The 25,398-nt window shown below is 40.9% G+C and overlaps 1 protein-coding gene across 4 annotated transcripts in view; it reads left to right on the forward strand.

The window, feature by feature from the left end:
* Myo5a (myosin VA) overlaps positions 1-25,398 on the forward strand; it is a 105,726-nt gene that overhangs the window by 27,595 nt on the left and 52,733 nt on the right. For all 4 annotated transcript variants that reach the window (XM_048332141.1, XM_048332143.1, XM_048332144.1 and 1 more), the window contains exons 2-19: positions 978-1,088; positions 1,370-1,541; positions 2,268-2,412; positions 3,177-3,333; positions 5,764-5,907; positions 9,067-9,148; positions 9,669-9,776; positions 11,819-11,925; positions 13,654-13,919; positions 15,762-15,843; positions 18,944-19,084; positions 20,052-20,177; positions 20,966-21,049; positions 21,189-21,350; positions 21,851-21,948; positions 23,458-23,544; positions 23,626-23,734; positions 25,094-25,305. In XM_048332141.1, coding sequence (XP_048188098.1) covers positions 978-1,088; positions 1,370-1,541; positions 2,268-2,412; positions 3,177-3,333; positions 5,764-5,907; positions 9,067-9,148; positions 9,669-9,776; positions 11,819-11,925; positions 13,654-13,919; positions 15,762-15,843; positions 18,944-19,084; positions 20,052-20,177; positions 20,966-21,049; positions 21,189-21,350; positions 21,851-21,948; positions 23,458-23,544; positions 23,626-23,734; positions 25,094-25,305 — 2,393 coding nt within the window. The remainder of the gene's footprint in view (positions 1-977; positions 1,089-1,369; positions 1,542-2,267; positions 2,413-3,176; positions 3,334-5,763; positions 5,908-9,066; positions 9,149-9,668; positions 9,777-11,818; positions 11,926-13,653; positions 13,920-15,761; positions 15,844-18,943; positions 19,085-20,051; positions 20,178-20,965; positions 21,050-21,188; positions 21,351-21,850; positions 21,949-23,457; positions 23,545-23,625; positions 23,735-25,093; positions 25,306-25,398) is intronic.

Consider the following 25,398-nt stretch of genomic DNA (forward strand, 5'->3'; position numbering starts at 1 on the left):
ATTTGTGGCATATGTCTGTAAACTCAGCCCTTGAGAGGCAGAGGTAGGAGGATTGAGTTCAATACTAGCCTAGGTTACATAGCAAAATCCTCTCTCAAAATAAATAAATCGAGAGCTGGGCACTGTCGTTCACACTTGTAATCCTAGCTACTCAGGAAGCTGAGATCTGAGAATTGTGGTTCAAAGCCTGTCAAGGCAGGAAAGTCTCCAGTTTACCATCAGAAAACCAGAAGTGGAACTGTGGCTCAAAGTGGTAAAATGTTAGCCTTGAGCGAAAGAGCTCAGGGCAAGCACCCAGGCTCTCAGTTCAAACTTTGTGACTGACAATATATAAATAAACATTACCTATCAGCTAAAGTTTCTTTAAAAAAAATAAATAAATTGCTGGTCTGGGAATATGGCCTAGTGGTAGAGTGCTTGCCTCGTATACATGAAACCCTTGGTTCGACTCTTCAGCACCACATATCTAGAAAAAGCCAGAAGTGGGGCTGTGGCTCAAGTGGTAGAGTGCTAGCCTTGAGCAAAAAGAAGCTAGGGACAGTGCTCAGATCCTGAGTTCAAGTCCCAGGACTGGCAAAAAAATAAAATAAATTTCTTTACTAAAACCAAGTGAAGCTAGGCACTGGTTGCTCATGCCTGTAATTCTACCTACTCAAAAGGCTGAAATTTGAGGATGGAAGTTTGAAGCTAGCCGGGGCAGCAAAGTCTGTGAAATGCCTATCTCCAATTAACCACCAAAAAGCCAGAAATAGTGCCATGCAGCTAAAGTGGTAGAGGAGAAAAGCTAAGTGACAGTACCCAAGCTCTGACTTCAGGCCTTGAGTTCAAGACCTTATACTAGTGCATGCAGGGGCGCGCGCACACACACACACACACACACACACACACACACGTGAAATCAAGTGAAGTCATAATTGTTATATATTATGGTAAAGCAGTTTGCTCATTTAAAAATGTTCTCTTTTTTTCTCCTCTAGTTTGCCAGGGTTTGGATACCTGATCCTGAGGAAGTTTGGAAGTCAGCAGAGTTGCTCAAAGATTATAAGCCTGGAGATAAAATTCTCCTGCTTCACTTGGAGGAAGGAAAGGTAAGCTATATATTTATTCATTTTAAACAAGGCCTAGAGTGGCCTTGAACTTACTGTCCTCTTGCCTCTGCTCCATGATGTCACAAACATGATGAATATACATTAAGATATCCCTTGTCTCTCATTTCATTTCCACCACCATTTGTGACATGAGAAAAGGCAGGAAATCAGAATATTTAAGAGCTCAGAAGCAAATCACAAGTAGGAAATAAGCGCAGTGCCGGGCCCATTCAACGTTCATTGCCATGACTGATCGAGACATTTGTATCTTGTGTTTCCAGGATTTGGAGTACCGTCTAGATCCCAAAACCAAGGAGCTGCCTCACTTACGAAACCCAGACATCCTTGTTGGTGAAAATGACCTCACAGCCCTCAGCTACCTTCATGAGCCTGCTGTGCTCCATAATCTCAGAGTCCGTTTTATTGACTCCAAACTTATTTATACATACTGTGGTAAGTAGGCCCCAGTGTCTGAGGGCATTGTGCACTTGTTCTGCTAATGGCCAAAGCATTGCACATATCTAGTGCCTGGGGAAAACAGGCTGTGATCAGACTTCCTCTGATGGACAAAAATTACTCCAGAGTTATCAGAAATATTTTCCAGTATTCATTTAGCGCAGTTGCATTTTGTGCAGCATTAAGTCATTTGTGAATATGTGTAATTTCATTTAACATAAAAAGCACTAGGCCCATCTTTTGGATTTTGCCTCCACGGAAATCATATGTCACACCTAATGTCAAATTTACCAGTTATTTTCATCTCTTACATAAAAAAAAAACCAAAACTACTTGAACAGTAGATGTTCAGGGGCTTACTTTGGGAGCAGGTTCAAGTTTAGTGAAATTGTTTTGTTTCTCAGTTAAAAGTATAGGGCAGACTTCTCTTGGGATAAACCTTTTTGCTCCTGCTGGCTGGGCCCAGCTTTTTGTTGGTTAGTTGGAGACTGACTCTTGTAGACTTTTCCTGGCTGGCTTTGGACCATGATCCTCTGGATCTCAGCCTCCTGAGTAGCTGGGATTACAGGCGTGCTCGACAGATATATTTTGACCCTTGAAAGTTTACCAGTTAAGTACGAACTCAATTGAAATGACGTTTTGCCTTGACTGTCTTGCTGTACCAAGTTCAAAGTATCTTCTAGAACGTTATTGACGTTTTTCTTTGTGCTCTCCCCCTCTTAGGAATCGTCCTAGTAGCTATAAATCCCTATGAACAGCTGCCCATCTATGGAGAAGACATCATCAATGCATACAGTGGTCAGAACATGGGGGACATGGATCCCCACATCTTTGCAGTGGCTGAAGAAGCTTATAAGCAAATGGCTAGGTTGGTGGGAGCTTTCATTGTCTTTTTTTCTTTTTTCCCTCTGGTCCTGTGCTTGAACTCAGGGCCTAGGCTCTGTCCCTGAGCCTCTCTATACTTAACGCTAGCACTACGACTTGAACCACAGCACCACTTCCAGCTTTTTTTCTTTATGTGGTACTGAGGAGTCAAACCCAGAGCTTCATGCATGCTAGGCAAGCACTCTACCACTAAGCCATATTCCCAGCCCTTTCATTGTATTTTTTTGGTTTCCATTGTGGTTCATGAATTCTTCTCTGCCAACCCATAGGTATTTTAAGGTGACTAGCCATGTGTAAATCTCAAGTAGCCTGGATTATTATTAAATATTAAAGGAACATAGAGGGTTTTTTTTGTTTGGTTTTGTTTTTATGGAGAGCTTGAACTCAGGGTCTCTTGCTCTTTCTACGTCTTTTTTGCTTGAGGCTGATACTCTACCACTTGAGCCACAGCTCTACTTCTTGCTTTTTGCTGGTTAATTGGAGACAACGTCCTCTTGGACTTTTTTGCCCAGGACTGGCTTTGAACTGGGATCCTCAGGTCTCAGTCTCCTGAGTAGCTAGGATTACAGGCGTGAGCCGCCAGTGATGCTTGGCTCTCCTTTGTTCATATTTTAGTTTATAAGTAGTAGCTTGCAATCGTTTCTTTCCACCCTGTTATGGGGGGACCATGAGAGACTTTGGTCCCTTGAGGTGAGTCACAGTAAGAAGCGGGTAGCACCAGAGGGGTTACTTTTCTTTGTGTTGCAGAGATGAACGAAATCAGTCCATCATTGTAAGTGGAGAATCTGGAGCAGGAAAAACTGTCTCGGCTAAGTATGCCATGAGATACTTTGCCACCGTGAGTGGCTCTGCCAGTGAGGCCAATGTGGAGGAGAAGGTCCTGGCCTCCAACCCCATCATGGAGGTAAGAAAGCCATGTTCTCTAGTCTCATATGAAGAAACATGCTGAAAAAATAAAATCAAATAAGAATTGTTGAGTATAGCTAAGTTAGTGAGATAGGGTCTTACTAACAAAATACAAACAAAAGAACCAGGGGGATGGCTCATGTTGTGGAGTGCTTACTGGGGCCTTAGGTTCCATCCCAGGGCTACCAGAGAGAGAAGGAGAAGGGAGGAAGGGAGGGAGGGAGGGAGGAAGGGAGAGAAGGAGAGAGAAGCAGATTGAGGAAGGAAGAGAGAGAGGAAAAGAAAAAAGAAAATGAAAAAGAATTTTATTAAGTGGAAAGAACTTAGCTTGGACATGCAGAAACAAACCTCCTGTTTAAAATTCCAATGGACCTGTTTTTCTTCCTGTCTTTTTCCTTTGTCAAGTGTTATTTATCAGCTAATCACAGACGGAGTTAGCACTGGCCTGGTACACCCGTGGCACACATGGTGTTTGCAATTATCTATGAAGAGGTAATCGTGCCTGGTTTGCAGTGCTGTGTGTGACAGCTCAAGTCACAAAGCTGTGACCTCTCCTCTCCAGGGCTCCCCTCTAGACCCACAGGGGTGGGGAACATCTGGCCTGTGGGCCACACAAGGCCTGAGAAATCTGGTGCCTAGCAGGACAGACACCTGTGTTCTCCCTCAGCTTCCCAGGACCACTCACTTGCATTGATAATTTTTATGGCCCTGAGTGACATTATAAATGTCACAGAAAAGTGGTTCCCCACCCCTGAGAGAAGTAGGATTTCTATTCTTGGCAAATTGAGAGGCCTGCAGGGCTAGATGTGCTACAGAAAGAAGCTAGAGAAAACTGGAAAGTTCTATGAAGTAGCATGGCAGGAGGAAATAAGATATTTGTGTCAAAAGAGACTAGTAAGTATTTTAAGCAAATCTTAAGATTTTGAGAGACTTGCTGAGCACCAGTGGCTCATGCCTGTAATCCTAGCTCCTTAAGGAAGCTGAGATCTAAGGATTGAAGTTCAAAACCAGCCCAGGCAGGAAAGTCTAAGAGATTCTTATCTCCAGTAAACCAACAAAAAGCCACAAGTGAAGCTGTGGCTCAAGAGTCTTAAGGACTTAAGCCTGGGTTAGCTTCAAGCTGGGATCCTTAGCTCTCAGTCTCCTGGGCAGTTTAGGATTACAGGCATGAGCCACTAGTGCCTGGCTTCACATCTGGTTTGTATGTACTAATCCTAAAACAGACTTTGTCCAAGTGAAAGGTGATAAGCTTATAAAATGAAATAAGCTTATTAACATTCAATGTATGCATTATGTGAATACTTGCTTTTCTAACTCCACTATGGTTTTTATTTTTTGCTTTGCCTTGAGAGAGAAATTTTTAAAAGCATGTCACCTAAGTAAAAAAGCAGATGTATGCCATTTTAATTTAGCAGACTTTTACAGTCTCTGCATTCTGTAGCAGATGTTTTTCAAGTTAGATAACCATCAAAAACCAGAACCGAGTTTTACTTCCTCTGGTTTCTAAAAATGGCATTTAAATTAGATTTTACTTTGTTATAAGCAATTGGACTTGAGATTTGTAGCTTGAGGATGATAGAAGTTTATAGTTTCTAAAGAGACCCTGAACACCAAAGCAACATTTCCAGGAGAATAATGATTTGTCTTAACTCTGTCATTTATTGTACCACTTGAGCCATAGCTCCACTTTCAACGTTTTGCTGGTTAATTAGAGGTACAAGTCTCATGGACTTTTCTGCCTGGGCTGACTTTGAACCAAGATCCTCAGATCTCAGCCTTCTGTGTAGCTAGGATTATTGGTCCTTTTCCCCCCCTCGGTCCTGGGGCTTAAACTCTAGGCCTAGGTGCTGTCTCTGAGCTGCTTTTGCTTAAGGCAAGCACTCTTCCACTTGAGCCACAGTGCCACTTCTGACTTTCTTTCTTTCTTTTTCTTTTCTTTTCCTTTCTTTCTTTGAGTAGTTTACTGGAGATAAGAGTCTCTCGGAGGGCTGGGGATATAGCCTAGTGGCAAGAGCGCTTGCCTCGTATACATGAAGCCCTGGGTTCGATTCCCCAGTACCACATATATAGAAAATGGCCAGAAGTGGTGCTGTGACTCAAGTGGCAGAGTGCTAGCCTTGAGCAAAAAGAAGCCAGGAACAGTGCTCAGGCCCTGAGTCCAAGGCCCAGGAATGGCAAAAAAAAAAAAAAAAAGAGTCTCTCGGACTTTCCTGCTCAGGCTGGCTTCACATCATGATCCACAGATCTCGGCCTCCTGAGCAGCTAGGATTACAGGCATGAGCCACCAGCACCCAGCTTGGTTCTTTTCTTAATAGAATCTGTTTTAAAGAATTATGTTCTATTCTGTCCTTTCTCTCTCTGCACAAACTTTGTAAATGCCATGTTATAAATAACACTTCTAAAATCTTATTTTACCTTTGTTTCTTAGTCAATTGGAAATGCTAAAACAACCAGGAATGACAATAGCAGCCGTTTTGGGAAGTATATTGAGATTGGCTTTGATAAACGATATCGAATCATTGGTGCCAATATGAGAACTTACCTTTTAGAGAAATCCAGAGTGGTATTCCAGGTAAGCGGGCATACTCTCACATACATGGATTCATTTATGTTGCTGTGCGATTGCCAAGCGTGGGCTTGGTAGTGTATGATGTGTTTTATTTGTACATGTTACTACAAACCACACTTGGACAGAAGTATGGGAAATGGGGGCCTATCAGAGGAAGGGTAATAATAGTCCTTGGGAATAGGCACCCATTTAGGTTTAATAATCTTGACTTTTTCTTATACATTCTTGTTGGAAAGCTTAATTTATTTTGTTTGTTTGTTTGTTTTTTTGCCAGTCCTGGGCCTTGGACTCAGGGCCTGAGCACTGTCCCTGGCTTCTTTTTGCTCAAGGCTAGCACTCTGCCACTTGAGCCACAGCGCCACTTCTGGCCATTTTCTGTATATGTGGTGCTGAGGAATCGAACCCAGGGCTTCATGCATATGAGGCAAGCACTCTTGCCACTAGGCCATATTCCCAGCCCTGGAAAGCTTAATTTAGAAAAGATGCTATTACTTTACTGTGGTCTCACCTGTTTTCCAACTGATAGGAAAGATGGTGTTGGTCTATTCCTTCACTGAATTACAGTTTGAGCGCAACTCAAGATAAACCAAATTCTTCCTATCTTCTTCCTTCTCTTCCCTAGATTGTGGTATTGTTTAGGTAGAATATTAAGAGTTAAAAAAATCTTCATAAGCCATATGTGAATGTCTATCAGAAGACAATGGTTGATACATCTATGCCCTGTTTGCATTCAGGTGTATGTTATTATTATATTATTCTAAGACAGCAGGGTCTCAATATGTAGTCCAAGCTGGTCTCAGATTCAGTCCTCCTGTCTCGGCCTCTGAAATGCTGGGATTACAGATTATATTTACATTATCATGCCTGGCTTCTTGGTCATTTCTGATCTGCAAGTTTGCAATACCAGGAGGCATACATTCACCTATAGCCTGCTAGTGAGTACGGATTTATCTTGGGGACACTTCTACTATAAGACTCCTCATAACTCAGTATGTACCCCAGGCTATGAGATCTAGAGATTCAGTAGCTCCATAATGGGGCTTCTGTTGTCAGTCTGTGATGCTCTTGAAAGTATTTGGGGCATGTCAAGAGGCACATGTTAGCAGTCTTATATACCCATCCTGGCTTTGACCTTGGGGTTGTGCCTGATTTAAGAGCTCTTAAAATATGACAATTGATTTGAGTAGTGAGGCTGTAGTCATTGTCTTCCAGTGTTCTAATATCCAGCCATACACAGAACAGTGTTATTTCACCCATGCATGCTTCCACAAAACTTTTTTGAACTGTCTAGTAGTCAGAAGAGAGTGAGACATAGGTATATCTACAAAAAGATTGAGTCCAAGATTTGATTGATAAGTAAAGGTGAAGTTGATAGGAAAAACTGTTCCTTGGTCAGTATGTTGCTTAACACCAAATGGTAAGGCCTAATTCTTATTGTCTTATCTAGAAATGTGGCAGTAATTTCCATTGTTCCCCCCACAGTAGAGATTACTGAGAATGCTCGGTATGTCAAAATGAGTCACACAGCCAGTATAAAGCAGACTGGATGTGGTCCTTCCTGTACAAAGGAACAGACCCACCTGCTTTTCTAGTTGGGCATGCTCAGCCACTGGTCTCTTACCTACTCAGGCGTTGATGTTGCTAATTTGATCAGTGTCTTCTCTCTTTGTGACAGGTTTTCTATACCAGACATCGGTCCTCTTTAATCATTTAAAAAAAAAACTCACCTTGACCTTGTTAATACTAATATTCATACATCTGCATACACTGCCAAATCAACAGATGTGATGGTAGAATGTTACAGTTCAATTTTGTATGTGTCCTTATTACTGTAATTGCATTTGTAGGGATGTATGTGGAGCAAAGACTCTCCAGAAACATATTTGAATGTTCTTAGGATTATAAGTGATTTTTTAAATTTGGAAAGTAGTTGATGATTTTTTTTTTTTTTTTTTTTGGCCAGTCCTGGGGCTTGGACTCAGGGCCTGAGCACTGTTCCCGGCTTCTTTTTGCTCAAGGCTAGCGCTCTGCCACTTGAGCCACAGCGCCACTTCTGGCCGTTTTCTGTATATGTGGTGCTGGGGAATTGAACCCAGGGCCTCATGTATACGAGGCAAGCACTCTTGCCACTAGGCCATATCCCCAGCTCCCTAGTTGATGATTTTAAAATACAAAAACTGAAAGTATACAGAAGACAGAGCACATTTGTGGATTTCCTGCAAACAACTACAAAAGAGAATTTACTCTATGGCAAAGATTGAATAATTTTTTTTTCACCAAAGTGTTTGGACCAAACTACAAAATGTCATTAGAAAATAGCATTGAATATTGCCCCCCCCCCCAAATTAGCCTTCTCAATGTACTTATATCTTATGACTGTGGCCATCCATATATCAAACTGTTCACTACTTCAACTAGCAAATGTTTTATATTGAATAGGACTTACACATGTATATGCAGATGTGCATTTAGACTACATATATATATTTATAGATGTCTTATTCATTTATTTGCTCACTTTTGTGCCAGTACTGGGGCCTGAACTCAGAGCTAGGGTGTTCTCCCTTAGCTTTTTAGCTCAAGGCTAGTGCTCTACCACTTGAGCCACAGCCCCATTTCTGGCTTTTTGCTGGTTAATTAGAGATAAGTGTCTCACAGACTTTCCCCCCTGTCTGGGCTGGCTTCAAACCAGGATCCTTGGATCTCAGCCTCCCGAGTAGCCAGGATTATTGGTTCTATTCTCAAAAAAGAATCTGTCTTAATGAATTATATTCTACTCTGTGCTTTCTCTCCTTGTACAATCTTTATAAATGTCTAATTATAAAGTATTTTCTCCCATTTCTTAGTCAATTGAGTTTGATCCCTCAGTGCCTGACTTTTTCCGGAGCCTAAGTCTTACTGTGTTTTCCACATTGGCCTCAAACTCTTGGTCTCAATCCACTTCTGATTAGCTGGGACTTAAGGTCCTTGCCACACACAGTACCTGGCTTGCCTAAATACATTGAATCATAAGGTTTAATACTTGCAACTAGAGACAAGGGAATATTAAATTTGGGGATTTTTACCAATTGAAATAATTAAATATTAAAAATATGTTTTACAATGGAATTTTCTGAGGTTTAGATTAAAATGCTATAATTGAACATTCTTCCTCCTCCAAAGGCAGAAGAAGAGAGAAACTACCATATCTTCTATCAGCTCTGTGCTTCAGCAAAGTTACCTGAATTTAAAATGCTACGATTAGGTATGATGCAACACTAGACTTACGTTGGTATTGCTCTCCATTAATTTCTGAGGATTCTATACTTAATTGTTAAATATACTATTACTTCATACTGAAATATTTATGAGTAAAGTGATTTTTTTAAGGTCTACAATTGGCTTATGAATAACTCATAAGCCTAGGGAAGGAAGGAGGGGCTCTGTGTACATAGAACAAGGCTGGTCGTAAGGTCATGCTTGTTTATGATGAGTGAAGAGTATATAGGGTTCATTATTCTAGTCTGAAAATTTTTTCATACATTTAAAATCTGCCTTGAGCAAAGTATTTGAAGAAATTGTTCTAGCATGTAGTTGGGAATTAAACTTGTAGAACAGTATTGCCCATCTCACCAATTAAGATATTTATAGTTATATTTTATCCCATTACGTAGTTTGGGAGTTTTGTGTTACAGTATAACTGAAAACACAGGAAGTATTTTAGACTGTACAGCCTGCACACTTCCTAATTTCCTACTGTATCTTTCCTCTCTTCTTCATTGCAGGAGATGCAAATAACTTCCATTACACAAAGCAAGGAAGTAGTCCTGTGATTGAAGGAGTGGACGATGCAAAGGAGATGGCCCACACCAGGCAGGCCTGCACTCTGCTGGGTAAGGTCATTTCATTTTTTGGTGGTACTGGGGCTTGACCTCGGGGCTTTGTGATTACTCAGCTTGCATACTTGGCTGGGAGTCCTACCACTTGAGTCAACCTCCACTTCCGTCTTTTTGATGGCTAATTAGAGATAAGAGTCTCATGGATTTGTCTGCTCAAGCTGGCTTCTAACTTCAGTCCTCGGATCACAGCCTCCTGCGTTGCTAGGATTACATGTGTGAGCCACTGGCGCCCCACTATCATTTGATTTTTGAGCTTTTCTGGGCAATAGCTTTTAGAGTGTGGCTTCATTTTAAGCAGTGAACATTGCTCAGAGAGTTAACATACATTATGGAACACATTCAAATAGGCATAGGGTTTCCTTTGGGGTGATGGAACTGTTACAATATTAGATTGTGGTAATGGTTGCATAATTTTTTTTTTATTCTACCAAAGGTCATTGAGCACTTAATTTTGTGCTGTGCAAGTTATAGCTCCGGAAAGTTGTTTAAAAAACATACACACAAATCTAAAGCATCAGACAGAGTTCAATGCATTTTTTGTTTATTTACATTTTTACAAAAAGCTAAATGAAAGGGATTCCTGTACAAGCTCACATTTTAGAGGTGTTTGGTTGGTTTTGGGGGTCTTTTTTAGCTTGGAAATGTGACTGACCTGGTATGGTGACTGAACATTGTATTATATTATTCCAGTGGTTTTGAAATGGCACAATCATTACTTTTTTTTCTGGGATTAAAAAAGGTTTGGTCCATGTATGAATAAATGCATCTTTAGAGCTGTAGTTTTTGTAAATTCCAAAGGTGAATTATTGTTTTTTAAAGAGCTACCTTAAAGGGCTGGGAGTGTGGCCTAGTGGCAAGAGTGCTTGCCTCGTATACATGAAGCCCTAGGTTTGATTCCTCAGCACCTCATATATATAGAAAAAGCCGGAAGTGGCACTGTGGCTCAAGAGGTAGAGTGCTAGCCTTGAGCAAAAACAAGCCAGGGACAGTGCTCAGGCCTGAGTTCAAGCCCCAGGACTGGCAAAAAAAAAAAAAAAAAAAAAGAACTACCTTAAAATACAAAAGCATACAAAAATACAAAAAAAAAAAAAACCCAAAACTTCTGTGTTTCTATTTATATTTGAAGAATCCCTAAATGAGTTAATTTAGTTGAAAAGTATTGCTAATCCAAGGTGGTTCAGAACCACTGTGGAGCTTGCTAAAAGTACAATGTTTTGATCTACCCAGACCCACTGATCCTAAATTTGTCTTTTAACAAAATCTGTTAATGATTTATGTGCATATTAAAGATTTAAAAACTGATGTTTTGCTTCTAGGGCTAAATTATTTATTTATAAAGCCATAACATAAGAGATAGCAAAAAAAACACATTTGGTATGAGGTCAATTCTCAAATTACATATTTGGAAATAAGTGTACTACTTCTCTTTAAGTATTATTAAATTTAATATTCTAGAAATTATTTCCTTTACTGACATATGAAGCAAGACCTAATAATCACCAGATTGCCCAGCTTTCCCATCCTATGTTATTCTTCAGGTCCTCTTCCTCTCATCCACCAGGCCAGGGTATAAAACCAGACTCAACCTTTCAGATTATAGGATCTCATTTATTTATACTTGGAAATAATTAAATAATCTAGCTTAAAACAGCTTTATGGAGCGACAGCTTGCATGTGAAGTATTAATAAATAAAAATGGCAAAAACATTAATGAAATACTTAAATTCAGAGTGTGCCTGTAATGTTTTACTTCCTACTTACCAGGGGTACCATAGTGTATTAGGCACGCTGTTTTCTTATATTCACAAATGTCCTTTGAAGAGCCATTTCTCAGAGGACATGGAAGCAGGGACAGGTGCAGCACGCTGCCCTGTGAATGCTCAGGGACCCATGGTGTTAATTCAGTGAGGGGGAAGTGCTGTTACCTGTGACTCCGTGCCCACAGCACCTGGCAATATTCTAGGATTAAACTCTTCTGCTATAATTGTTGCGTTGCTATCCTGAAATTGATCACTTGCTCGTTTACTCTGTTTCAGGGATTAGTGAATCTTATCAAATGGGAATTTTTCGAATACTCGCCGGCATCCTTCACTTAGGCAATGTTGGATTTACATCTCGAGATTCAGACAGTTGCGCAATCCCTGTAAGTTCTGAACAAGCTGAATGTGATAATTGACGGGTGCTTACTTTTGTTGATTTTCTTCTCTTCATTTACTCATTCATTCATTCAGTATGTGGTGTTGGGAATTGAACCCAGGGCCTTTCCTATGCTAGGCAAGTGCTCTACTACCAAGCTATATCCCCAGCTCCTAGTTTTGTTGGTTCTTTTTTAGAAGCTATGTACTTGAAGTTTTTCTGACATTATCAGAGAGATTGTAACTCCTGGCACATGTCCACATGCATTTGCCTTTTTCATCTGTCCCTCCCCCAAACTGAACCTGTTTGACTTTCCTATTATTCATATATATGTGTGTCTGTGTGTGTGTGTGTTGTTCTTACATAGAAGGCACAGATTCTGGGGCTGTCCTTTACCTTTTTCACTCAAGGCTTGTGATTTTTTTGGGTGATTAGTTAGAGATAAGAGTCTCACAGACCTTTTGGCCTAGGCTGACTTCAAACCATGATCCTCAGATCTCAACCTCCTGAGTAAGATTACAGACATGAGCCACCAACACCCGGCTGTTGATATATTTTTTTTGTGTGTGAGGGTCCTTGGTGTGACATGCATGCATGTGTTATCTTTTTTCAGAACCCTTTCTATCCTCCATCCCTCTGTTGTTCCACAGCTTTCAGTGAGATTCCCTCTGCCATCTTCATACCTGGACTCAAAGTGCTTTGTTATTATTCATCCTCTATCCCCTGTCCTGTAGTTACAATAAATTTGAGGGGCAGGGGCAGGCTTACTCATATAAGGCCCACTTGAGACATTCTAGGGTATCTGGACATGTAAGTTATTTAAACAGTCACTCAAATAGTGTCTCATCATCTGCTTCAAGCTCTTCAGTGCCCTCCATTGCTGTGAAGGTGAGACCAGCCCTGAAGAGCCTCTGCCTGCCTCTCTGGCTCCCTCCTATACATTTTCTCCCTCACTTAGTTTCAGTCCCTCCCATGGATGATCTCCCTCCTACCATACTATCTTTTCCCCAGCCAAATCCAGTTTCATCTTACATTCCTTCAGATCTCAATTCTGCCTCCCTCCTCCCTGGAGAGCACACACTCCACTCAAGCAATTTCCTTTTTTCTTTGTGGCATTTTACATTTTAGGGAGCAATAATTGGATGAATGCCAGTGACCCCTAGCTACAGTAAGCTCTAGTCAGAAGAGGACCCTGACTGTTTTTGTTCACTGGCACCTAATATCAACTAGTCAACCGATTTTCTGATGGACCCACAGAATGTCCTATAGCAGGCATACTAACAAATCTAGGAAGAATCGAGGATGATATGTTACAAAATGAGCCTTAAAAAGAGATTGCAAAATGCTACTTAGATGCTAGCTTATGGATAATTATACTATTATCACTCATCAAGATTGAGTAATCTGAATGTTTTAGCTAAGAAATTGCTGATGGGCTGGGGATATGGCCTAGTGGCAAGAGTGCTTGCCTCGTATACATGAGGCCCTGGGTTCAATTCCCCAGCACCACATATACAGAAAATGGCCAGAAGTGGCGCTGTAGCTCAAGTGGCAGAGTGTTATCCTTGAGCAAAAACAAGCCAGGGACAGTGCTCAGGTCCTGAGTCCAAGCCCCAGGACTGGCCAAAAAAAAAAGAAATTGCTGCGTTGTCTTTTACCCCTCTTTGTTGCATCTTTCAGGAAATTCTTACTTGATTGATCTGGGCATAAGAAATAACCTGTTCTCTTTCGGCAGCCCAAACACGAACCTCTGAGCATCTTCTGTGACCTCATGGGCGTGGATTATGAGGAGATGTCCCACTGGCTCTGCCACCGGAAGCTGGCCACGGCCACCGAGACATACATCAAGCCCATCTCCAAGCTGCAGGCCACAAATGCCCGCGACGCTTTGTCCAAGCACATCTATGCCAAGCTTTTCAGCTGGATTGTAGATCATGTCAATCAGGCGCTCCACTCTGCTGTGAAGCAGCACTCTTTTATTGGGGTACTGGACATTTATGGGTAAGGACATTGGCTACTGGTCTTCCAGAGAACATTGCTTCTTTTTTTCTTTTCTTTTTGACACATTAAAAAAATTGGGGCTGGGGATATAGCCTAGTGGCAAGAGTGCCTGCCTCGGATACACGAGGCCCTAGGTTCGATTCCCCAGCACCACATATACAGAAAACGGCCAGAAGCGGCGCTGTGGCTTAAGTGGCAGAGTGCTAGCCTTGAGCGGGAAGAAGCCAGAGACAGTGCTCAGGCCCTGAGTCCAAGGCCCAGGACTGGCCAAAAAAAAAAAAAAATTATCATCAATTGGTTGTACAAAGGAATTTCATTAAGACATGTCCAAATATGCATACAGTGCATCCAGCCCTCCATCACTTTTCCTTATTCCTCTCTTCCCTGAGAGAATGTCTCTCCAGAGAATATTTGAATATTTAATTTGTCTCCTTTTGGTGGGGAAAGGCTAAAAAAGAAAGGGGTGGGGGGCTGGGAATGTGGCCTAGTGGTAGAGTGTTTGCCTAGCATGCATAAAGCCCTGGGTTTGATTCCTCAGCACCACATATACAGAAAAAGCCAGAAGTGGCACTTTGGCTCAAGTGGTAGAGCGCTAGCCTTTAACAAAAAGAAGCCAAAGACAGTTCTCTGTCTCCGAGTTCAAGCCCCAGGACTAGCAAAAAAAAGAAAGAAAAAAAGAAAAGGGGGGGAAAATTGCTGGGAGCTGGTGGCTCATGCCTAAAATCCTGGCTATATCATAGACTGAGATCTGAGGATCACAGTTCAAAGTCAGACTGGGCAGAAAAGTCTTGTGAGACCCTTATCTCCAATTAACCAGCAAGAAGCTGGAAGTGGAGGTATGGCTCAAGTGGTCAGCTTTGAGTGAAAAAGCCAAATGAGAGCACGAATCCCTGAGTAAAAGCCCCACCACCAGCATGAAAGAAAAGAAGAATAGAGTAACTTCATGGTGCCTAAAAGTTGACTGAAACAAAAAAGTTAGCTCAACTCCTGAGCTATTTAATTAAGCTCATGGGTGGAATTAATTGGCTGTCAGTTCTTAAGTGGTAAATTATCACTGAATTTCTAAAACCCTAACTTCATTTGCGAATTTTCCTTTTCTGAATATCCTTTTCTAACCATTAAAATTCTTTATGTATATTGAGCTTCTTTTTGTTACCTAGTCTTTTATTGTTTGGTTTCGTTTTTCATCAGAACCCACAATATTTCTATCTCTTTCCTTTTTCCATTCAGTGTGTGGTGTGTGTGTTTGTAAAATGCCACGAGTCTATAATTGCCTGAGTGATGGCTTTATTGTAATTCTGTGTTCCCTACTTAGGGATGAATGAGCCTAAAACACTCATGGCAGTGAGCACTTGCAGACTGGGGCCTTTAAAAAACAAAATCTGTCTCTTGACTGGTGTTCACCTATTGAATACCTAGTTGATACTTCTGACTTAATAAAGCTTTATCTTCATAGATATAAAGAGAAAGTTTTTAATGTTTGGGAGCTTTTCATTTTTCTTCTTAATGTGCACATTTTGAATATTTTTTTCAAAAACATTTATTTTGCTGGGTGCTGGTGGCTCACTCCTATAAATCCTAGCCACTCAGGAGGCTGAGATATGAGGATTAAGGTTCAAAGTCAGCCCAGGCAGGAAAGCTCATGAGACTCTTATATCCAATTAACTGCCAAAAAAATCCAAAAGTGGAGCTGTGACTCAAGTACTAGAACACTACTAGCCTTGAGCACAAAAGCACAGGCACAATCCATAGGTCCTGTGTTTTAAAGCCCCAGGACTGGAAAAAGAAAAACTAAGTATTTATTTCTTCTCCTCCCTTTCTGTTTTATTTTTGGTACTACAGGTTTGAAACATTTGAGATAAATAGTTTTGAACAGTTTTGCATAAATTATGCAAATGAGAAACTACAGCAACAATTCAACATGGTAAGTCTTTTCTTTCTTGAATATTATTCTGCTATAAATCATTCTCTCAAATTCTTACTTTGTTGAAAGACTAGTTGCTGAAGCGAACTCCTGAATTAAAATTTTCATCAGAGGTTTAGAAGACAATGCAATTTGCTCAGGCATTAGGGATTAAAAAAAAAAAAGCCCTGTGCAATTTGGGAGCTGTTGACTCATTCCAGACTGAAAGGAAAGAACAGATGATAGACAACCCCAGACATAAACAGGGGGTGACTTGGACAAGCAAAGAGAAGGAATAAGAAACATCGAGACCACCAGGGGCTGGCGGCTCACACCTGTAATCCCAGCTACTCAGGAAGCTGAGATCTAAAGATCGTGGTTCGAAGCCAGCTAGGGCAGACAAATCTGAGAGAGTCTACTCTTCATTTAACTAGCAAGAAGCCAGAAATGAAGGCCTGGTTCAAGTGATAGAGTGATAACCTTGAGCATAAAAAGCTAAGCAACACAGTGAGGTCCTGAGTTCAAGCCCCAGTACTGGCACACATATAAAACAGTCACATTAGAGGAATGAATGATTGGTAGCTACCTAGGAATAATGCAAAGAAGCAGGAAATATATTAGGTCCTAATTCAGGGAACAGGTAGTTGTGAGCCCACAGATCCCCTTCAGGTTGTCACTCAGTAGCTCATTATATGTGGACTTGTGTCCATCTTAATCCTCACTTCCAGTGTTAGCATGATGTCCACCAAGCCTCAGACCTTCACAGGGACATACAAAATGGGGGGTTGGCTACTGGATTTGATGAGCTCAAGACCAGCCTGAACTACTTAGCAAGACTGTCTTCAAAAAATGGAAAAGCAACAACAAAAACCATAAAAGTGAGCTACTCAGAGTATAGCTCAGTGGTAGAATATGTGTTTATTGCCATCTTAGGCACATAGGTAAACAAAATGTAAAACTTCAAAGATTCTAAGTTAACAAAAATAATAAAAAGCAAAAGAGGATATCAAAATAATAATGTCAGGATAGCAAAAGGTTTATAGAAGTGGACTTAACCTATTATTTTCTTTTTCTTCGGACTCCCTCCTTCCTTCCTACTCTCATTCCTGCTACTTACCTGATGACTTCCTTGTTTTCTGATACTGAGCAAGCACCCTGCTCACTTTGTCATCAAGGACTCTGTCAGAGCACACCCTAGTGTGCCCACACACTTGGTTTATCAATTGTAGCCAGGAGTTTGGAGTCTTCAAATAAAGAGCTCAAGAACATAGGTTTGCCCTGTGAGATAGGGCTGTAGATAGGAGAAAATTGGTATAAGATACCATTTAGTTGGTACATTTACTGCTTAGAGCTATTTGACCAAGGACCTCTGTCATATTGAACTCATGCCCATATTTTTTGACAATGGAACCTCCAGAATTTTTGATACACGATGGAGTTTTCCAAACCAGATGAGTGTGTATGAGAAATAAGTTTTATTTAAAGTCTAGACTGGTGCTTCTGTTGTCAATGTAAGACACTGCATATAAATGACTGAAATCTTTAAAAAGATAGAGTTCACTGTTTGGGAAGATATTGGTACTATCCATCAAGGCACCCTGCTGACATGTGACATCCTATTTACCTCATTAATCAAAAGGAACAGAAGTTTGTTAATTAGCATGCTATAAATATTCATATGTTTTTTTTCTTTTAAACTAGGGCTTATTTCTGGTTAGGCTGGGAAATAGCCAAGAGTAAGTGGAAAATAAAGTGAGAATATCCCAGGTACATGAGGATTGTGAGCAACAGAAATCACCTAAGTTGCACAGGGCTTCGAGTCCTAGAAAAGATGTGCTGTCCGATTACAGTCACAAAAGGCTGTCTTCACAGAAACATAACCAGATGTGTGACAGACCCAAAGAAGACAGTGAAAGGACAGCAGAAACTCTGTAAGCGCAAGCAGTGTCTTTAGCAAACTGGGGACTAGAAGTTGAAGTGTTGGCTGCCTGGGCTGAGGCACAGCAGCCTGAGCATGAGCCATGGCTGGATAACTCTTCCCATCTGGACAGCTCAGCTCCTGTTCATCTTCAGAACTCAGACCTCCAGCCTTTCCTTCCCACCCTAACCACCCTGTGTCCAAACTAAGCTTAGGGCTCTTGCTCTCACAGGCTATCATACTTACCTTTATAAGATGATAGCTATTTGTAATCCAGTCCCATTCGTGATTATCTCACTTGTCTTCTTTATCTACGGGTTTCCAAAGGGGGAGTGCTCTCTCTCTCTCTCAATGAGTTAACTGGAGATGAGAAGCGGCGATGTGATTGGTAGTTGATGTCTTTGGCAGAAATAAGCAATGGATTGGTAGTGTGCATGTAGCACCTTGAAGTATGGGATGTAGACTTCAGAAAAATGAGTCTTAGATTCCCTGACTGAGGAGAATAAGAAAAATGGGTGTTATATAATTCAGAGGCACACGGACTTCAGCCCCATAGTCCCTTGGGAGAATTTGTTATTCTGCAAGTTTTACCCAGGCTGTTGAGTAATCTGGAGGGCATCCACTGTGCACAGTTGATCTGTGCAGCCAAAAGCATGCCTGTGTCCTGTGTTGTTAGCAGGCCTGTCTAGTAGCTTAAAAAAGCAGAAGTATGTAGTGCATTTTGGAAATAGGCATAATCAAAACACTAAGATATATATATTGATCAGCTTTTGAAGACATTTTCTGGCCCACTGAAGTGGTACATGCCTGTAATCCCAGAATTTGGGAAGGATTGTGAGTCTAAACTACATAGTGAATTTTGGGCCAGTTTGGGCTACATATTGAGAACCTGTTGATAGGTAGGTAGGGTAGGTAGGTAGGTAGATACACAGATAGATACATACATATATACATATAAAATGTTATTCACCAAAAATTTTATGTAGCTGATGTTTTTCAGTTGGTAGTTTTTATTTATTGTTTCTGTATATCAAACCTACTTTTCCCGCAAGAGGGTGTTACTAGAATCTATAAACCTCTCTTCAATTATATTAGTATCTTCTTAGCATTTTATGAAAACATGTTCCTTGATTCCATTCTTTCTGACCACAAATGATCGATTTGGTCCAATAATATCTACCTTTATTTTCTTCATTATTTTAGCATGTCTTCAAACTGGAACAAGAAGAATATATGAAAGAACAAATCCCGTGGACACTCATAGATTTTTATGATAATCAGCCATGTATTAATCTAATAGAATCAAAGCTGGGTATTCTAGACCTGCTGGATGAGGAATGCAAGGTAAGATGACTCTCTAGAGTACTTGGACTGTCAAGAGTGAGAGCCAAGGTCAGAAGGTAGTGTACCGTAGTGTACCACAGCATGTACAATGACTTGTCACATGACTTGTCATGGTGGCAACATGTGATTGTCACCCTTCATTACGAAAGGATTCTAGTTATAAGCCAAACTGGGACAATTTCCCTTCTGTTTCTGATAATTACAAATTATGTGGTCGTTGATATGAAATACGTTGCTTGCTAACAGTTTTTTTCTGTCATTTTTGTTTTTAGTTTGCTTATATTTGATACATTTTTTAAGGGACAAAATGTAGTGGGCTGGGAATGTGGCATAGTGGTAGATGGTAGAGTACTTGCCTAGCGTGCATGAAGCCCTGAGTTCAATTCCTCAGCACCCATAAACAGAAAAGGTGCTGTGGCTCAAGTGGTAGAGTGCTAGCCTTGAGCAAAAAGAGAAGCCAAGGACAGTGCTCAGGCCCTGAGTTCAAGCACCAGGACTAGCAAAAATAAAAATAAAAAATTGGAGTGAAGAAATGGAAGACACCCAGGCTCTGGTGGCTTATGCCTATAATCTCAGCTACTAAAGAGGTTGAGATCTGAGGATCATGGTTCAATGCCAGCACAGGCAGGAAAGTCTGAGACTCTTTATCTTCAAGTATCAGCAAAAAGCTACAAGTGGAGCTGTACTTCAAGTGATAAGAGCACCATCCTTGAGCAAAAATGCTAAAGAACAGCATCCAAGCCCTGAGTTCAAGCCACAGTACCAGCCAGACAGGCAAACAGACAGACAGAGAAACAGATGGACAGACAGAGAAACAAATGGACAAAGAGATAGAGAAACAGATGGATAGACAGACAGAATTTGGAAGCTATTAGGTATAAGCCAAAAGTATCTCTTTGCAACCAATGTAGCAAAAGGGTCGGAGTATTCAGCTTATTTTCTTTCTATCTTTTTCCTCTCCGTGTAGATGCCCAAAGGTACAGATGACACTTGGGCCCAGAAATTGTACAACACGCACTTGAACAAATGTGCACTCTTTGAAAAGCCCCGTCTGTCAAACAAAGCTTTCATCATCCAACATTTTGCTGACAAAGTAAGGAAGTGGTATCCATTTTCTCTTGTAATTCTTAAGTAGGGGGAAAATTTATTAGTGAATAAATATTATTTTTTCCTTACTTATACTTGATTTCTTTAAAGTCATGTAGAAAAGCAATTGTTTTCTCTTTCTTTAACCTAAGTTGAATTGTATGCATAATAAATGTGAGACTACAATCTTCTGTCTGCAATTTTAAAATCTAGGAAATTCTGAAAGCTAAGTCTTTTCATAGCTTAAGCAACTCAACTAGATCTCTGACCTGAAATGAATGTTTGATTATCTATTGTCTTTATTCCAGTAAAGGTAGATTTTAATATTTACATGTCTCCATGTAGCAATATTAATATGTTACAGATGGCTAGTATGTATATTATAAACTGATACCTTAGACTATTCTGGATGTATTAAAATGATATATGTACTTGCTGCATCTCTAAATGTGTGAAGAATTTGGAATTCTAAAGCAATGGGAGTCTTTGGGGTTTCAGGATAGAGATCATGGGTCTGTTACTTTCTGTGATTGATTCAGAGCATGGTGACATACTGCCTCACAAATTTTATAGTTCACTTAACAAATCAGGAGATAGATAGATATCCACACACAAAATGGAGTCACCTATAGAGTCAACACATTTGTCACCAGGAACTGTACTGGTTTCTTAGGAAAGATGATGTTGATGGTATCAGGCTACTGAGAGCTGGTCATATAGCCTAAGCATTGTTGATGATGAAAATATATATTCAAAACTGTTACTACTTAAAGGTAATTTCCCATGTGTTTTCAGGTTGAATACCAGTGTGAAGGCTTTCTTGAAAAGAACAAAGATACTGTTTTTGAAGAACAAATTAAGGTTCTTAAGTCAAGCAAGGTAATCATGGATAGGCTTACTCTAATCAGGATGTATTCAAGAAAACTCTAGTTACTTCCTTAGGCACTTACTTTGTGTTTGGGGATGGGTACTGGGCTTATATTAAAAATGTAATTTCCTCTTATTGTTGCTGGCTCAGTTTAAGATGCTACCAGAACTTTTTCAAGATGATGAAAAGGCCATCAGCCCAACATCAGCCACCTCTTCGGGACGCACACCCCTCAGCCGCACTCCGGTAAAGCCCACCAAAGGCAGACCAGGCCAGATAGCCAAAGAGCACAAGAAAACAGTGGGGCACCAGGTGAGTTCAGGGTGCTACTGCTACCACGCTCCCTTCCCTCTGCTTGCCTGAAGCCTGAGCTCTTTGTTCATCAGCACAAGGATGAGAGCGCACTTCCACTGCGCATGCCAGTCCTGCCCACTCACTCCTCTTCCCCGTGCTAGACACACAACCATGCCAGCCTTTCCCAGAATAATTTCCTCCATCTCAATATTGTATGTGCAGCATGCGCGCACACACACACACACACACACACACACACACACACACTCTGATATATAGATAAATCTGCCTGCCTGCCTGCCTACCTATTGGTCTATGTATATATCAGAGTTAAATGGTAAAGTTGAGGTAAATTTGAAGTCCAAGTTTAGCATTCTTGTTTAGGAGCAGCTCCCCTTCTGAAGGTGGGTCACGTTCAGAGGTAGGAAGGTTATGTCCACTGATGCCATAGGAAAAGAATTGTAAATTGCTTTGACTTGACAAGACCTTGATGGACCTTATCACCCTTTCTCACACAGTTCCGCAACTCCCTTCACCTGCTGATGGAGACCCTCAATGCCACCACCCCTCATTATGTACGCTGTATCAAGCCCAATGACTTCAAGTTTCCCTTCACGTAAGTATTTCTCAGCCATGGAATAGAAAGTCACCATGTGGTGTAATGTTTCCCAAACCCAAGGAAAGAAATTACTCAAGTAAATCTTTATGTCTTAGAAGGAAACTGGGTATTAATAGAATTGCTGGAGTTTTTCTTCCCTTTGGGGACAAATTAGCATTCTAAGAATTTGAAAATGTGATGCCAGCCAAGCAATTCTGGTTCTCTTCTCTGTTTTCACTTTATCTCAGTTTGCTATCTCTGTTGCTCTGGGCATTGGTGGAAACCACAGCTGGCTAGGAGAAGGTGGCTTTGCAAAGGCTGACCTGCTGCTTTGCTGAAACATCAGTGTCTGCCAGCATCGCTTCCACTCATGGATAAGGGGAGAGTGAATAAAAAATAAATGAAAAAGCATCCGTTATACCCAGAGCTATCATTGGTATTAACTGTTGTAGATACCTGTTGAGTAACCATCATTCTTTCCGCCTTGTGCATGAGAAAGTAAGTCGGGTCTGTGTTGGCATTGCTATTTTATCTCTGCTTTTATTTTTTTATTTTTTTGTCAGTTATGACGCTTGAACTCTGGACTTGGGCGCTGTTCCTGAGCTCTTTTTGCTCAAGGATAGGACTCTTATGCTTTGAGGCACAGCTCCACTGCTACTTTTTAAGTGGTTAATTGGAGATAAGTGTCTCACCAGGACTTTTCCGTCCAGGCTGGCTTTGCATCACAATCCTCAGATCTCACTCAGCCTCCTAAGTAGCTAGGATTACAGGCGTGAGTCACTGGAACCCACCTTTCTGCTTTTAAATTAATAATTACAGATACTTCCCATATTAGTGAGAAAACAGTCATATCATTGGAATGGAAGTATTTTGTGTATTTTTTTAATTTCCCTTTTCTTTCTTTATTTTATTTTATTTATTTTTTGCCAGTCCTAGGGCTTGTTCTCAGGGCCTGAGCACTGTCCCTGGCTTTTTGCTCAAGGCTAGCACTCTGCCACATGAGCCACAGTGCCACTTCTGGCCATTTTCTATATATGTGGTGGTGCTGGGGAATCGAACCCAGGGCTTCATGTATACAAGGCAAGCACTCTTGCCACTAGGCCATATTCCCAGCCCTATTTTGTGTATTTTTTTTCCAAATGCTTTTGTACATTTCTCTGATTTACTTCCTTAGGGTAATGTATTTCTGAAAGTGAAATTTGAGTCAAATTTCATGTGATTCAATCATTACACAATGCATATTGTACTGAGATATCACATGGTACTCCATAAATAGGACCATAGGAGATGTTTCCAGGTCTTTATTTTCCTGTTAATTATCTCTTCTCCACTGTCTCATGGAGTTTTCCATTTGGATTATTGCTTCAGCTTTTGAATACTTTCTTTCCTAATTTACCTACTTGGTTCTTTGCAAATGCATGAGAGTCGTGCCTCCCCTCCCCCCCCCCCCCCCCCCCCCCCCGTCCCCCAGGAGCATGGCTTCAGCTCAGTTCTTCAGGGACTGATGACTGTCATCTGTACATGTAGGTTTGATGAGAAGAGGGCCGTTCAGCAGCTGAGAGCATGCGGCGTCCTGGAAACCATCCGAATCAGTGCAGCAGGCTTCCCCTCCCGGTGAGGCTGCCAGCTTCCATGTAAGGGGCCTACTGGGACAGGTTCCTAGTGCCTTAAGCTGATGTGATTGTCATTTTATAGGTGGACTTATCAGGAATTTTTCAGCCGTTACCGCGTCCTAATGAAGCAAAAGGATGTACTGGGTGACAGAAAGCAAACCTGCAAGAATGTGTTAGAGAAACTCATACTGGTGAGAGAAACACTTTCATTCTACTTGTCTGGCCTGGCCATTCTGATGTATGAAAGTCCTGTTAAGTATCATGTTAATATCACTAATCCAAATTATTAGTGTGTGTATGAGGAGTGGTTAGGGGCTGTCTCAGCAATTGAGAATCACTGTCTTTGGGATGCTAGCACTGATGATGATGATGCTCCACAATGAAGAAACAGTGTGACAAGGCCTAGACCCAGACTTGAGATACATTCTTTTTAGAGAGTTTGATCATTATGACCTGTTCATATGATCATTACCTGAACTGCTTATAGCAGACACCAGGCAAGGTGCTGCATAATTAAAGGGAAAAAAATGTCTTAATCTCAAGAGGCAAAGTCCATCTTGTTAACAATGCATTTTAAAGGTAAGCAAAATGCCTTAATGATAATAGAAGCTCAATACCAGTAGCTCATGCCTGTAATCCTAGCTACTTGAGACAGATCTGACTATCCTAGTTTGAAGTCAACCCAGAGCAGAAAATTCTACAAGATGCATCTCCATTTAACCAGCAAAAGGCTAGAGCTAGCAGTGTGACTTATATGGCAGAACTCTCTATTTTGGCTTAGAATTTGGATCACATAATGAGCGTTGTATACAAATTCTACTTTTCTTTTGGTAGGAGAGTGGTTCATAATTTGCATGCTTCTAGGTAAGGTGAATCATAGCATGCATGTCGACTGTTCAGCTCTGCTTAGGCGCAAAAGTCAATGAGCATCTAAGTGATTCTATTGTGTGCAGGGAATGTGTTTAAATTTGGATTTTTAAACACATGCGTGAAATTGTTTCTTTATTTTTAGGAACCAATCGAGGCAAGAGATAACTGTTAGGAATGTAATTTGAATAAAAATACCCAATGATTTTTATTGTTTTGCTTTTGAACTTTGATTTCATGTGTGTTTCTTTCCACCTTATTCAAACTGGCATTCTTCCCCTTCAACCCATTTGTAGGATGTTTGTAGGATGCCTGATGTAATGCTTCCAACCAGAGGACATGTCCATATCTCCACTTCCTTGAGATATTTAAAATGCAGATGAGCAAATAATAGCAGCCTGTAACCCACAACAAAGTTTTGGCCCTCAGATAATAATTCCAGGTAGAATAGTTGTGGAAAATAACTCTTAAACTCCAGTTTCTCTAGAATCCTTTCTATTTGCCCCTCTGGCAGGAGGTCACCATTCCGGCTCCCTTAGTTTATTGTGTGTAGCCCAAGTTTTAGCTTAATAGATTCACCCTTTTGCTGATTCTGCTTTTAGATAGACTTCTTTTTCCTCTTCTTTATTTCTTTCATAGAGTATTTATTTCTGAAAATATAATTTTTTTTCTTCCTAATATAGGACAAGGACAAATATCAGTTTGGTAAGACAAAGATCTTTTTCCGGGCTGGTCAAGTGGCCTATCTAGAAAAGCTCAGGGCAGACAAACTGAGGGCTGCCTGCATCCGGATCCAGAAAACCATCCGAGGGTGGCTGCTGAGGAAGAAGTACCTGCGGATGCAGAGGGCCGCCATCACTGTGCAGAGATATGTGCGGGGCTACCAGGCTCGATGGTGGGTATGAGGCCAGCTTGGGCCTTTAGACCATGACGTTTCATACTGCTCTTTGGAGCATGAAGAAGTCCTGTGTCCGCTCATGACTATAAT

Source organism: Perognathus longimembris, chromosome 23 (genome assembly GCF_023159225.1).
Source record: "Perognathus longimembris pacificus isolate PPM17 chromosome 23, ASM2315922v1, whole genome shotgun sequence".
NCBI classification, from domain to species: Eukaryota; Metazoa; Chordata; class Mammalia; order Rodentia; family Heteromyidae; genus Perognathus; species Perognathus longimembris.